A 16562-nucleotide genomic window follows, 5' to 3' on the forward strand; every position below is an offset into this window, starting at 1 on the left:
ACCCAATCAGTAGCACTATTCATCTGCCTATAAATATTAGTGGCCCGAAAGGCCACAAGTCCACCCACGAGCTCACATATATCTCGTAGTAGCGGATGCCTGTTATCACGACTGTGCCTGTCAATACTCTTTTGAATTCAGTTGATTAGCGTAGCCACATCGCCTTCAAGATAGATACACTTCACTCCCAAAGCCTCATTCCTTCCAAAAAAAACTCTCTTGAATGGTGCATAGCAAAGGAGGCAACACAGGCAGCAGCACTGTTTGCCTTTTGATAAACATGAGTGGCCCAGAAGGCCACGAGCCCTTCCACAAGCTCATAGATATCTCATAATAGCAGATGCCTGTCACCATAGCCGCATCGCCTTCAAGATGGATACACTTCACTCCCAACGCTTTTTTTTTTGGTAAAAGCGGCTACTCATTTCATATAACTCTAATGTGAGTACAACCTGCCAAATCGCGGGAAAGTAAAGGATACAAAGAGGGGTAAATGTCTGATACAGACGTCCAAAGAAAATCTCCGAAATGCCGGGCAACAAAGGAGACGACCCAGTCTGCAGCCCTGTTCGCCTCCCTAAACACATATCCTATTTGAACATCACCCATCAACCGCGCCATTCTACGGATCTTTCGAATAAGGGGATGACCATCCCCAAACCGGTTCGCCCCTCGGAGCCAGTCGATAACCACAGAAGAATCTCCCTCGAGGCATACCCGCTCCACACCAAGTACCTGCCACGCATAGGATATACCCTCCCACACTGCCTGCAACTCTTTCCCGACCATTGTGAGACCTGGCGTGCACCACTCTCCTGCTGCTATCATCCTACCAAGGTGGTCCCTAATCACAAATCCAACCCCTTCAGTCACACCATTTACTGACCGACTGCCGTCGAAATTTACTTTGAGATAGCCAAGGGATGGAGGTACCCAAGAAACAAGGACAAACTGGGGCGCTGAAACAGCGTAAAGAGTACCTCAAATATCCCTGACTATCCCATAAAAAAATCCAACGGTAGCCGCAAGAACCTCCCTCGCAAATAGCGTCGCACTGTCCATCACCATTCTCGAAGATGACCTCCTTCCCTCAAATAGACCGGCATTCCTATCCAGCCATATGTAATAGGACAAGTATGCCACCACAATTCTGGCCTCAGCAGATCTGGGGCTCCGCATCATTGCCCTTGGGTAGCCAATTTTTTTTTTATTAACAATATTTATCAAATCGGGATCAGACGGTCAGAGCGATGATCACCTGCCACGTCGGTGGGGCCCAGCCCACCCACGCCTTGTGAGTTGGCTCGTGCATGCGGCCCACATGCAACGTAGGGCCCACTTCATCATGACTTTCCAAGGAACGGCCACCACCTTTCACGCATCCATCGGGTCAGCGTGCTTGGGGTTGCAGTCCGAACGACTGCATGCAATTCGCTAGTGGGCAAGGTCAAGATGCACAGAAAAAGAAAGAGAGAGAGAGAGAGTGAGTGGGAGGGAGGGAGGGGGGGTTAGAATGAAAGGAACTTGGGCCGTGTCATCCCTGTTTTAGTTCAAATCAGCTTGACTTTGGGGGAGGAGGCCAGGGTTCAACTTTTAGTACCAACTCCCATCAATGGGGCAGCCATTGCCCTCATTTCTTTGTTAGACGGCCCCACAAGTTCAAGAAATATGATGGCTCGAGTGGATTTTTTTTTGCACTACTTTTTCCATCACTATAAACAGTACGTAGGTGATGAATTGACTTGGCTGGTCTGGCTTCCTGCCAACCCATAGTCGAATTGTCTCTGTGATGTTCACTTTGATTTGAAAATTTTTCATAATGTCACTCGACGCTTTGTAATGTTTTCCTGATGCAAGAATATTGGTGCGAGGATGTACTCCGACGTAGTATGAGATGGTTTTAACTTCTAGAATACAGATTCGGCCAAGAAATATCTTCGTCCTGGTTGCTTGCGCAGATAGGCCAGGCGAAAGAAAGATTTTTTTTTTTTTTTGCACAAATCCATCATCAGATCATCTACTACTAGTTACTTTGAAATTTGTGTAGACAAATAATAATAAAATTAGAGCATTTTAAGATCTATGTGGCGAGTGATCTAATGATAGATTTATACGGAAAAAAAAAAGATCCTCCTTATGAGAAAGATACTAGTTCTTCCGCGTGTAAAAGTTGCACCATAGGAAAGTCATTGCATCCTTCTGTCGGACATTTGAGTGAACTAATTCTAATTCGCTACTCCCACAGAGAAAAGGGAGTCGCTCACTAGCTTTATATATATATATATATATATTTACTATAGGACGACTCACACAGTACTGGTATAAATATATTAAATAAATAAATTTTAAAACAAATTATGATGGGCTCTAGGCAGCTCTCCAGTTTCATGTTGGGTTTGAACTTTTTAGGTTAGACAAGAATTTTTTGTCCAATTAATAGATCTAGTTTGCTTTATGTCAAATCTAATTTTCAAGGCTGGATTCCAAAACACTAGGCCAAAAAGGTCTAAATCAGATTGGACGAGGTGAGCTATATGTCTCCTCAACCATCTCGCTGCCCTATTCATGGGGCCCAGCATTGGGCATAGAAAGTTCAACGTATAAACTTCTTTCAATCAAACAAACAGAGCTAAACATCCCATACATATATATAATCTTTCTTCATTGTCGTAGGAGGTCGTAATCCTTCTCTCTCTCTCTCTCTCTCTCTTTTTCCTCTGAAGATTTCTTCTTGACGCTATTTCTTACTTCCATCAACTTCACATGACTGGGTGGTCAGATTCAAGACGCTTTGTTCTCCGAAATTTGTAATGCGAGAACAAATTAAGGCCGGTAGAAGAACGAACTGCAATTGGAAGTGAACGCAAAATGTCTCTCTTTCTAGTCTTCTAAACTTTACGGTAGTTAAATCCTGTGTTAACATGAGTAGGAGTAACACAAGAAGTTAGATTTTTCTGAAAACAAACACACACGAAAAAGAAAAGGGGAGGTTAGACTAGTGTGACCTTGTCCAAACTAGCTAATCTTGCATTCAATTCCTTTCAAAAAGTCACCGTATGCTTTGCCCGGCTTAACTGGACTCTCTTAGTGCATGGTTACCATGAAATTTGTATTTAGCCAAATGAGTTTGATTCGTAGCTATTGTTTAAAATGTCTATTAGCACTGAGCAAATTAATATATATTATTACCACTAGAAACGCTGCATTTACAAGGATGCGAAAGCTACAAATACAAAATTAGTTAGCCTTGTTGATCTCTTGTACCAAGAACAAACTCTAAAACCTTCACCCTCTTGTTCTTATGATAGTGATAGTCCCCCTCCCTTTAGTGTGGATCCTTGTGAGGCTCGCCACTGCCTTCCCAGAAAGTCCTGGCCCATCGGCCGACACACACGGACCGCCGGCGAAATCCCCTACGGGATGGTGCACAGGTCGTGCTGGGCGCATGAGAATCCTTGCGTTGATGTCGTCGAGAGTCACGTCTCCTTCCAGCCCTCCTGGCTTCACCACTGCGAAGGGATACACCACCCCCATTGCCTCCTTCTTCTTCTTACCACGCCAGTTCTCGGTTTCTAGCAGATCACTTACCATGTCAATGAGAAATTCTGTAAGAAATGAGAGAAAGGATGCATGCATGTTCTTGGTTGGAAGTTATGACTACCTTTGGGAGAGAAACTTTTGATTACTCTGAGGGAAGGATGAGGAGAAGCCTTGGTGTCTCTTGACTCCTTCGTAGCTTTCCCACCTGTGTCTGTACGTAAGGGTTCCTCTTGAGAAGAAAGAGAAGAGAGGGGCTCCTGTTGGTGTTGCGATGCAATTGCGTCTTGGGTGCTGGGTCCTGTCGTGGGCATGGAGGAACTCGGAGGATCTTCTGTAAACATCAGATAAAGAATTAACTTCCAATAGTTTACGCTTTTGATAATTGATCTAATCATCCTAGCAATTATACAGTAATCACAACTACAATTTAAATATTGAGGTATGTTTACGTGCCAATCATGGTTAAGGCTTTAAGCTATCAGTACAAACTCCGATATGGTGTTGGGCCCAAACATACAACAGTTAGAAGCTAGTGGAGGCCACAAGTCGTGGCCTCCCTCACCCCTTCCATGAGTTACTGCACTTTGAACTAAATACCTTGAAAAGATGGTCATGGCGGTAGCATGGTTCACTAGAGGGAAGCCTTGAGATTTACCTGAGACGGTACTGTTATCTTGAAGCATGTAATTCAAATCATCCAAGGGATCTGCATAGCAATTTGAATCCCAAAACCCCTACAAACAAAAAATATCAAGAAAAATAAAAAAGAATGACTACTTCAAAACATTAACAATTCTAGTGATGATTAAAAGCACCATAATTCGGAAAAAAAAGAAGTACTTGAAGAAGATCTTGGAGATCTTTTGTCATCGAGATCGGATCGTCATCAGAATTTGAAGTCATTCGTCTCCGCTTGCACCGATCACTCCACGCAGCCACCGCATCTTGTAAATACCCGGTGGAGGCCTCCGTCGACGACATCGGATCCTCCGTAGCTATCGCCAAAGCACAACGCAAGCTCAAGACCAAGCTAAAACTAAGCAACGAAGGATACTAAGAAAAGAACTACATGGATTTAGGAAGTGTTTGTGTGTACCCAAAGGCATGAATTCATGGTGATCGCCAAGTTCAAAGGTCTGTAGATCCCAATCCAAGGAGGGTTGGAAGGGGAAAAGAAAACAGTCGTCTAAGGCCATCATGTCCCCAGACCGAGCCCAGCCGCTGTCTCTTCCATATGCTGTCTCCATGGAGACGTGTGCTTAAATAGGAGGCTTTTGGAAAAAGGTTTGGCCTCTCGGCTGATTTAAGAGCACCCAGTCAAAAGAACCCACGAAAAGAAAGGTGGTTGCTTGGTTCTTTCTCGTGATTCGCTGTGCCGAGCCCTTTTATCCCTCTTTTTTCATTCTTGTAGAAAATCCTTTTGGAGGGTGGTCTTTCCGTTTTTTCAGATTTTTACTGCAATAAATAAAGTTGTTACATTTTGGGTGGGGGGCTAAATTATTGCTAGCCATAATGTGTTTTATATTCGAAGGACGGTCTCCACATTACAAAACCACAAGGATAAGAGGATCTTGGACCCATAATGAGTTGACATGATAACTTGACCACTAGTTTCATGAGCCTGGCTTGGTGGTAGTCATCTTAGATGCTACAATGCCTCTAATTTTGAACCTATCACTCTTCATAGCCGAATGCTGATGGTAAACAATGGAATATTATAGTTGCGGCTGTGAAACGAAGGGGCCGGCTCAACCCATGATCTCAAAGAGTTATGTAGGGTAACAACAGGGCCGGTTCAACCCTTAGGCGACCGCCCCGGCTTCTACATATATTTATTATAGTGAGTTCTAAGGTGAGCTATCTTTTACCTAAAGAAATTTATTATTTCTTTTCTTATTTATGCATTGAAGCCCCTAAATGCATTTATATTGGGGCCTTTGAGTTCACCTTAGGCCCTCAAATGCATTGAGCTGCTCTTGGTTAGCAATCTAGTAAGGGAGTAAGGTTTGACATTCCGCTGTTATTTGTGTAAAATTTAGCTAAGGAAACCAATAACATCAATTCTAACATGTCAGAATTATTGATATATATATATATATATATATATATATATATATATATATATATATATATATATATATATATATATATATATATATATATATATATATATATATATATATATTCCATCAGAGCCAATAAACCTGGATTTAAGAGTGTCTAATAGCATGTAATGATCATTAAATAGTGCCATAGTGAGTTGGTCGGACCGATATAGAGCTCAAGACCGTCTAATTTTGACAATATAACAGTTTTTGATTAGGAATTAGCATTTTGTAAGTGAGGGTAAGTAACATGGCCAACTTTAGTCAAAAATTGCTAGACATGGCTAACATGGCCAACTTTAGTCACGCATCACTAGACATGGCTAATTATGTACCATATATAACTAATGGTCTCATACATGATAGAGTATAGTCAAACATATTAGGAATAGTAGTAGTAATACTAGCTTAAATATTGTCAGTATGATTTAAAAGAAATATTTGCAAGTTACACTGGTTACTTGGCTTGCCTGGATCTATAAGTCTCATGGGAATGGGTCCTTTACTAAACTTGCATGTTCCTGTGTCCGCTTATGCATAAACCCTGATGATCAAGTTATTTGTTTAATATCCTTAAGAGTAGCTACATGCTTGATTGAATCGATAAAATCATTGGGTTTTAGATACTGGTGATTTAGTTTCATTCAAGCCTTTAAGTACCCAATTTCAGCTAGAATTCCTTAATTTTCTTATGTTGACAGAGGGAGAGAGACGACGAAGAAGAAGACGAGAAGGAGGAGAAACAAAAATCCAAAGCTCCAAGACATGAACCAAGCTTAGTCATCTCATGCTTTTCATTAGACTTGGCTAATATCAACTTGCTCTCTACCTCGAGTCTTGCTCAAGCCTTCTTTATATATTTTTTTTGATAAAGATAATCCTTTTCTAGGTTTGGCAAGAATGTTAGAGATTAGTTTGTTACACTCATCACACGAGAGAGAATAAAAAGTTCAGTAGTGCTATGGGAACAATCAATTCGCTTGCTATATGACAAGAGGGGCTACTAGTGTACCTTGGCAGAAGTTGTTGCCAAACACATTGGTTCATTATGAAATTACCAAATCAACAGTTATGGACCTGATGAACTTTTTTTGAGCATATAACAGACACTTTGAAGTTATGGACCTCAGGGCATACCTGGCCTATCATATTTGGTTGGACAGGAATGCCGGCATATTTGAAGGTAGGAGGTTGTCGCCGAGGATGGTGGCGGATAGAGCTCTAGCGCAGGCTAGGGAGGCTACTGCAGTTACTACGTTGTTCTCTACTGAGATGGCCAGGGACATCTGGAGCACTCTCTCCGCTGTTGTAGCGCCCAGGTTCGCCTATGTTTCTTGGGTGCCCCCACTCCTTGGTCATCTCAAAGTGAACTTCGATGGTAGTATGTCGATGGATGATGCATCTGGTGGTGTTGGATTCGTGATCAGAGATTCTTCCGGTAGGCTGGTAGCAGCCGGGGGTCGGCGCACGTCGAGGATCACTGTTGTAGGAGCAGAGCTTCGGGCTGCATGGGAGGGGTTGTTATATGCGAGGAGGTCCCTCGGAGCTGAGAGGGTGTATCTCGAGGGGGACTCTGCGGTGGTGATTGACTGGATCCGAGGCGTGGACAGGTATGGTGATGGCCATCCTCTCATCAGAGACTCTCGCAGGCTGATTCAGGAGATGGGTGGTCTGCAGGCAGCACATGTGTTTCGGGAGGCGAACAGAGCAGCAGACTGGGTCGCCTCTTTTGTCGCCCGGCACTCCGGAGATTTTCTATGGACATCTATAGGAGATATTCCTTCTCCTTTGTACTCTTTGCTTTCTCGTGATTTGGCAGGATGTACTCAAGTTAGAGCTATATAAATTGCCGCATTTACCCAAAAAAAAAGAGTATATCCTAAAAGATTTATAAATTTAATATATGATTATTTGAACAACAAACTCATTAAATTGAAGTTCCCTCCTAACGTATTTTAACATGCCTAAAGTTCCAATATTCTAAAATTATTAAACTTTTGCAATAGCAGTCACCAACTACTCCTATATGAGATGGTTTGTCACTTATGTCCATATAAAACCTAACAAACTAAGCCTGGTCTACTTAACCAGTCTAGCAATTTTTGGCCTAAACCAAAAGAAAAAAGAAAAGAATTTTATCACGCGTCGCGCACGTGCCTGGAGAGAAGAGACTTTCAGTCGGAGTTTTCGTCCTCCCAAGATCATCGGATGGAATCCGACCCGAAGTCGGATTCCGGTCATCACCGAGTCTATTTAGACCCTCTCAGTCCCTCTTCCACTCCACCGGAAGTCCAATTTTGATTGGAGCTTCTTACTGGAGGATTTCTTCCAATCCTTCTGCGACCATCGATCGCCTTCGCATTGTCGCCATGGCCAATCGTCGCCGATTGAGCTACTCTTCCTCTCCTCTTTCCAAGGTCGATATATATCAGTAATTAGCACATGCAATGTAGATGAAAAAAAATAGAGTGGACAAAAGGCAGCTGGGACAAAATAATAAGAGTAATGTGGTGTTTGTAAAAGGAAGAAGAAAACGCAGATGGATTTATCTTTCAGGAGAAAAGTTGTGGCCGGGGTCCATCTCATAAGGGGCATTTAATATATATTAAGTGGAGCCAAAAGGGAGAGAGTCCTGCACAAAGAGTTCCAATTATACGGTACTAAAAAATAAGTTCCCATTATAATAGTATAGACATAAAGAGTCATAAAGTTAAGCATTGAAAATTATAGTTTTATTATGAGTTTTTCTTTCTCATGATGGATTTCAGGAAGACAAAAGTGGTCTCTGTAACTTGCACTTTTGTTATTTGTATTACTAGCACATGCAAGCTATTTTTGCCACAATGCTAAGGCAATTTCTAGTGAGCTAACTTCGATGTACTTAATGGTGCCTTATGAGCCACATCTTCAATGACAATTTAGTTATAAATTCTATGCTTAAAATGACAAGTTATAATTTATTTATGAATTCTACAACTCGATATTAGAAATGGTGAGATATCTTCCATGATGCTATTTTTAGTGTTACAATTCTTTCAAATGTTGATATTCTTCTCCCCTTGTCAATGAGTTATTAATTATCTTTGGAGAGGTTGATTGCTAATCAATTAATCCTCTATCACCGTTTCCAGAAGTACTTTTAGGACTAAACTTTAGGAGTTGATGATTGTTAGACCTAATATGCATTATTGGCTAGGGTAGACTATATTTGAGTGGATCTCCACTTAGATCCCGTCAAGTCTAGATCTGACGATAGGTTCCACATCGATGATCCAAGTATTAGATGATCTAATACACTATATTATTTACTTACAAAAAATCATGTAATTCAGAGACCTCTAGCTTGTATATCAAGTGGTCAAAAAAATATATACTATTTTATATTATTTTGATTACCTAATTTTTTGATCATTTGATGTATATGCTAGGAATCTCCAAATCACGTGATTATTGGTGTGTAAGCAGTTTAGAAGTAGTATATCACATCTAATGACTCGAATTATCCATATAGAACATATATAGCTTGATATAAATTTACTTGACCAAATTTAGGTGGAGGTCCATTCCAGTATAGCCAAGTCTACCACTTATTGACCCATCTCCTATTAGTGTATGTTTTTAGGATTAATATTTATTTAACATGATGTTAATGGTCAACTTTTTCTAGAAGTTTGATTAAATTCTTCTTTATAATAGTTATTTATTTATTTATTTTAGTGGTAACAAGGAAAATAAAGCTAAAACATGATGAAAAATATTTCAAAGACATCCACCAACACCAGACAACTAAGGCCTGGAGGTAAACAATTGGTTCTAATAATCTCCCTTTGAGTAGTAGAGGCTTCCTTTGCTAGAAAAATCAGCGACCTAGTTGGACTTTTCTGAATTTGTGGTTGCATAAGAAGCTTCGATGTTGTTGTTGCTTTGATATTTCGAACTGATAAATATATTAAAGAGCTTTCTCTAATGATCCAAGCAACTGTCATTGCTAAATCCCCTTCCAAGATGATCCGAGCTACCTTTTAGTTAATCTGGCTATTATCTCGTCCCATTTTCAATCTCTATAGAGACTAATCCAACCCATAGTAAGAGAGCTATTAAGTTTAATGGCTCGTTTGGTTCGCAGGAAAAAGAGGGGGGAAAAGTGTGGTCAACGGAAAAGTAATGAAATGCCTCTTGTTTGGTTGGAGTTTTCAAAGGAGAGAGATGGAAAAGTTGTATTCCCATGGGAATATGATTCCCACATTTCATGGGAAAGTCTTTCCTATGAGAAACATGGAAAAGTTACTTTCCCATGAGGTGGGAATCACTCCTTTTTTATTTTTCCCCAAAAAGATCCTTCAGCATTAAAGAAGCATTAAAGAGGCATTAAAGACCTAATTTTTATTAAGGGCATAATAGAAATTATACATAACTTTCCTAGGAAAGTGGATGGTCAACCAAACATAAGCACTTTGGAAATTTATCACTTTCCCATGGTTAACCAAACATGTCAAAAGTACTTTCCTAGGTATCCTCTTCCTAGAAATCTGATTTCCAGGAATCATATTCCTAGGAGGAAAAATACTTTCCGCGAACCAAACGAGCCCTAATATACATTCCTGTACCATTCTTTATCAGTTCAACTTATTTGATTAATAACAAGAAGGTAATCATTGCACATTCACTTGAGACTATGGTAAACATGTGTAGGAGAATTAAAGGTCGATACCTCTTGGTCTAATAGCTCTCTATGAGCACCAGATTTGATCTAATTGGCTCCATGAAAGCCTTGCGTGCCTAGCATCATGAGTACCTCTAACACTATACTAGAACGTCAAAAAAATTTGTGTCCATGACCTCCTTTAAAGAAAAGATAAACACCAACTTAGGCCGCACTCAAGATGTTTTAAAATATAAGTTTAAATCATGCTAGCCTGCATTGGGTCACCATAGTCAATTAGCATTCTATGAAGCTATGGCAATACTATGTAACTAAAAAATCAAGGTATAGTAAGCCGTGAATTCATCTAATTAATTTTGTGGGAGAGGTTAAAATATTTAATGATTCAAAATTGATGGTGGATCATTCAATTCAAAATTTACACCATGGAACATAATTTATGTTAAAAAAACATAAAAACCAAAATTTATGTATTATGACGGTCTCTATTATAATCATCAAACAAGCATGGAAATTTACTAGGATCTAATTATTAAAATGTAGTGAATTTAAATATATCCATATTTTAAGATGTTTGGATTATGACCAATAAAGTTGATTTTCAATTGACATGTCCTATCATGTATTTTAGCATATAATCAAATTGATACCTTTCATTTTTGTGATCTATTGATGCATAGGTTAGAGATTTTCAGCATGATTTTAATTTCTAGATATTTTTGTAGTTGTAGATGTTTAACAATATGGATCTTTAATTTGACTAATCCATCATTAAGTTTGAAATTTTTAAATATATTTTGAAGATTTAACGAGATATGTATATTAATATATTAGCAAAATGAGACTCATAGAGTATAGGCTACACCATATGGGGTATTCTTTCTTGAAATATCTCTAACCCCTTAAACCTTAGAGAAGATGAGTTTTGAGCTTAAGTCTTCTGCAAAACCATCAAAAAAATTTGCCAATAGGGTAAACTAATTGGCTCCTCAGTTGTATTAATTTTCTAAAACAAGAAAGTAGTTGGTTCTTCTCTTTAATTGGGTAAGGTCGTAGATTCAAAATTTTCTATGGAGGCTAGTGGAGGTAAATTGGAGGAGTCTTCCATGCCCTACAAATTGTAAGATCTTGTGCTAATTAATGCTTAAACATTGACAAAAAAAAACAATATGAATTTTGCATAAAAAATAATCTAATTATCAGCTTTACAAAATAATATTGGACTAGTTTCTATTGCAAAACAATATATATTTAGAGATCCCTGGATAATTTTATCCCTAAATCTAAGTATGAGATAGACGATAGTTTAGACAAATGTTTATTTGATATTAAAACTATATATACGAGATGAGTCGTTCCATAATTAAATATGTAATAAGCGTTCGATAAATATGTATTACTCGTCTAAGTCAGAGGTAAATTATCAGGGGAACCTAAAATATGTATCATTTTTCTAGAAAGGTAATTTATTCTTTTTCTATAAAATGATAATTATGTAATTTTTATACAAAATCAACTACATAGTTTTGACCCTATCATATTTAATAATCCAGACTTTTTTCTACTCTTTTCTTACCTTTTTTGAATATTATTTAAGAAAATAAAATGTTTCTCTTTATTTTATGTGTTTCTTTGTTTCTAAGCAGCAATACTTGCCTATTTGGCCTTTTCCTATATGTTCCAAATTAATTGCTGGTCTTCCTTCTCTTCAACAAACCTATATCCGGGTTCCCAACCTTATGGATGGTAATGGGTCGAGTATGGGTCGAATCATCCAATACCTACATCCGCTCTGCAATTGAAAATCCTATGCTCATACCCACCCTCTACTTGCCTCGGTCGGGTCGGGTAAAGTAGTTGGTATGGGATGGGTCGGGCTGGGTAGACAAGATGGTCGGATCAGATAAGAAACTCATGATGCAAGCATTCTAAAATAGTTATAACTTTGGATTAACTTAAGAGAGCCAATAAGGTAAGCTACTCATCATACAAACATTTTAAAAATAATTAGTAAAGAATTCTTCCTCTCCCTAAACACAAGGTCATCCTTATAAATCTACAGCACAAAGTTATACAAATCAAGTATTTTCTTTATATAACAAAAATACATAGAGAATGTGGAAGCAACCTTTTCCCATATCCGCTTTCATAGCAATCCAAAACAGCATGTGAGTCTAACCCAGTATACCTATGCTATCTAAAGGTATACCTAGTATACCTTATTATACTTTAGTGAGTCTAACCCGCTTTCATAGTTTAATTAGTGCACCTTAGTGTAGAATTAATCGAATACGAAACTTGCAAGGTACACTAAGGTTTCCTGTTAAATGTCCTATTAATTCATAGAATATGAAATGCGCTCACATCATATACCTATCTATAGCCTATAATCTTTACATCGGGTTGGGTTCGAGGTAGGGCATACCATTACTGGCTTCTAATTCGATCCCGCTTCAAGTATTTTATCTAAAACTCATACCTATCCCAACATTTAACCAAGTTGGGTAAAACTTTTCCTATTTAGGTTGGGTCGGGTCGAGTATCCGGTGGACCGGCTACAATTGCCACCCCTATGGCCAAACATTTCCGGCTAACTCATCCAGGGCAAGCACCCATTCGAGGGCCCACCACATAATCCAGCCAACTCCAGCACTTCTTCGGCCGTCAATCCTGTGGACCCCGTTGCTGTCTGATAATCCCAGCCATTAAAGTAGACGATTCAGGTCGGCTTTTTAGCAGAGCCCAAAAGCGAAAGCTCTCCCCCAAAGCCCACCCGTCAGATGGCTGGACCATCGGTTTGGTGGTCCCAAATCAGGCACATTACAAGATGGGCTTTAAAAAAATCTTTGGTGGTCCCTAAAGCGTCGTTCTCCTGCCTTCCTTTCCCCAAATTTCTTTAGCGGTGGGCCCCGCTTCTGAATTGGTCTCCTACAACCCGGCAAAATGACGTGGCAGCATCTCCTTCGCTTTCCACCACTGCTCTTCTGCTAGCCCGGTTATTTCACAACCTGGACCGTCCGATCGTTGATCTGATCTTCGGCACGCAGCGAGAGCCACCGTAATACGGTGCTGTCAAATCTCAAGCGTAGTGCCTCGTGATTCGTGCAAGATGGCACGGATTTCTATAGCGGGAGTTGTAAGGACTAAGCCCGTGCTCCTTTATCCTGTCCCTCCAGTGCTTTGTGTTCCCGGTGGTGGGTCCCGTACCTTTCTCCTGTTTCGGAGACCTAAAATTGGACTCGCTCCGACGGGACCCGATGAAAGTGCTTATTTTCTGTGGGTCCCAGGGTGCCAAATAAGGTTTTTGACGCTGAGTGACGAAACAAAGTGCCACGTGGAATGTCTAGGTGGGTCCCATGTTGGGTGTTACGGGTTCCTGCTTAGGAGCCGACACAATTATCCGGACTGATTTATCCGAAGGATCTAAGCTGACAGCTGCGAGCCTAGGCTTTGTCTCTCGGTCATCGAAACCTCGTTAGCTTTAAGGCCGTACCCTTTCTTTTGGTAGCAAAAGTCGTTGAGCTAGGCCCCTTGGTTACCTTCTTTTTGAACATGTAGAACAAAATTAATCTAAGTTAGATTTGTTACAACGGCACATGGGATCGACGAAGTTCTCAAAATGAAAAGATCATTTCACTCTATCATTGTTGATTCTTTAGGAAAGCAAATTGCATCAAGGACACATATATGATTCTTCTATTCTTTTCATTATTATTATGATGATGATGGTTATGTCTAGCTTTTAAGATAAATTCAATGAATAATTTGCAGCCAAAAGAGTCAAAATTTTCAAATAATTGGTGCTAACGGTGTTGTAATAGTGTGGATGCTGATAGGGAGAAAGAAGGGATTTATCATGTTCGAATGCATGCCCCGATATAAACTATCATGTTGGCATGATTTGGGTGCAATTAAGCAGCAGAGGATCCTAAAGATTTCATCTGATAAAGTTTATTAGTTCAATATACGAAATTTTGTCGTGAGAAAGAATTAGAAAAGTGCTGGTTTGCTAAGCTGATAAAGTTTTTAGTTGTCGTGCCCCCGAACCCGACCTAAGTTTGCAAACTAGAGGTCAAGGCAATCGCCGCATGGTCAGAAAATTCTTTCCACAAGCATGCAAGGCATCTCACCACAATACCACAAAGCAACCAGTAGAATAAATTAAATTTTCAATGTTCAAACTTTAATTTAAATAATTAGAACCAAATTTTAATGCCTCATAGAACTAACAATATTTAAAAGATTTTACATCAAACTCTAGTCAAATTCTGATCTAAGATATTAATTTTGTCTCTAGTCACTCTCTCGATCATAACTCCGTGCCATCTTAGTTGTTGTAATCTGTAAAAACAATAATAAATGAAATAATGAGTTAGATAACCCAGTAAACAATAAACATTTTAGCGAATAAATCGATCAATAAAATACTAATAATATGCCGAAATTAAGCATGCAAAGTATATCAATTCAAAACCAAATCTGGATACTATCTAGTCATTTCAAATTTCAGATTCCGTTCATAAATCAATTTCTTTTAAAATCATCAAGTTCATCTCGACAGCAATGAAGTATGGCCACATTTATATCTTGTGGCTGGGTTAGAATATGAGCTAATCAAAGTGCCAATATATAATCCCCATTGGCAGGATATCGATATGCCAACGTATAACTCCCACTGTCAGGGTGTCGATATTCCAACGTATAGCATCCACTGGTAAGGTATCGATATACCAATGTATAACATCCACTGGTAGGGTATCGATGTATTAATGTATAACCTTTACTAGCAGGGTGTCGATATACTAGTGTATGACCCTCACTGGCGGAGTATTGATACATAGTCTGGCTGCGAGTCCAAATTCATTTCGGAGCAAAACTCTTTTTCTCAAAGCATATTCAGTATTCCAAACCGTAAGATACATAAAATCATACGACCAATAAGCGACCGGCAGTGACTGCCTGACTGGCGGCCGGCAGTGACTGCCTGACTGGCGGCCGGTAGCACCAAAATATATCAAAAAAAAGGGTTCCAACCCCTTAAATCATGGAATTGATGTGTCCTGGCGGCCAGAGCTCAGCCATGGCTTCCATCCATTGCGAGGGATCGGAGAAGATCTCGAAACGAGCACCAACGATGGAAACAACTAGAATCAGAAGAAAAAAGGGGTTCATTTCCGAAAACAGGAGAAGTAGAGCATCCTCCTTTTCACCTAAAAGTCCGACAATTATCAGCCAAAATCAAAGCTCTAAGGAGTCCAGAAGAAAGAGAAGAGGGATAAATCAAGGGTGTCCTTATCTAGTTCCTGGCGATGGTGTGAACAACAATGGACGTTTGGAGAGGAAAAACGAAGAGAATGCCAGTGGTGAGGTCAAGTCTAGGCTAGATCTCTAGTGGGGGTGAGAGAGGAACCGTGGAGGGCCTCTAAATATTTCTTGTCGCGATCAAAATCTGACCTAGAGTCAGATTTCGTTCGATGATTTTGGGATGGAAGAAGACTCCCATTGGAAATCTCTGTACGTGGCACGCTCGTTTTTTTTTTTTTTTCTCTTTCTTTTTCTTTGGGCCAAAATGACTGGGCCAGTCAAGTGGACCAGCCAGTCCACTGGATTTTACATTAGTGATTGTATAAGTGATTGCCTACAAGCCTAATCTTATTGGAAAAAAAAGTAAAATGTGAAAGAACAAAAAGAACAAGTTGTAACTTTCTTTGTTGGTGCTTTAGGAAGCAATACATGTGGGTTGTGTTATATGGAAAAGCTATGGTACTAGGATAATGTGAGGCAGGTTTATCTGGGCAATTTTCCGGAAGCAACGTATTGTCCTTACGTGAAATCACGTGCATGGATCTAGTCTAATAAAATGGTAGGAGATGTGCCAAAATAGCACCTACTTGCAAGATAAAATCATTTAATGATGTTATGCTAATACACGTATGATACGGTAAGGAAAATCTCATGGACGTCGATAATATTTAACAAAAAATGGGCAACCTGCAGCCGAATGATACAAGGTTCATTGACCAAATATATGTCATAAAACAATTCAAAAATGGACAACTTGAATGGCAATCCTGCTGCTTCATGAACTCTTACAGCAAGGAATGATGTATAACTGTGTGTGAGCACTAGCAGAAACACACTATAAAACAAGAAGATTCCACCTTAGAGGACAATACGTTGCCTGTTTCTGAAAAAATGAAGGGCCAAAAGAGACAATAGAAATTGCATATAAATTCATTTCCAGGTTTAGTAAT

The 16562-nt window shown here is 39.6% G+C and overlaps 1 protein-coding gene across 1 annotated transcript; it reads right to left on the bottom strand.

The window, feature by feature from the left end:
• Nucleotides 1-3157: 3157 nt before the first annotated feature.
• On the bottom strand, nt 3158-4793 carry LOC103706774 (uncharacterized). Its single transcript, XM_008790992.4, has 5 exons — nt 4637-4793; nt 4381-4535; nt 4196-4274; nt 3662-3871; nt 3158-3572 (listed from the first exon to the last, which is right to left on the bottom strand). The coding sequence occupies exons 1-5, from the start codon at nt 4785-4787 to the stop codon at nt 3286-3288; spliced, it is 882 nt and encodes a 293-aa protein (XP_008789214.4). The 5' UTR covers nt 4788-4793; the 3' UTR covers nt 3158-3285.
• Between the last annotated feature and the right edge of the window lie 11769 nt (nt 4794-16562).

The sequence above is a fragment of the Phoenix dactylifera genome, chromosome 18 (genome assembly GCF_051530095.1).
Source record: "Phoenix dactylifera cultivar Ajwa chromosome 18, Ajwa_hap1_PhDact_Kaust_v1.1, whole genome shotgun sequence".
Classification (NCBI taxonomy): Eukaryota; Viridiplantae; Streptophyta; class Magnoliopsida; order Arecales; family Arecaceae; genus Phoenix; species Phoenix dactylifera.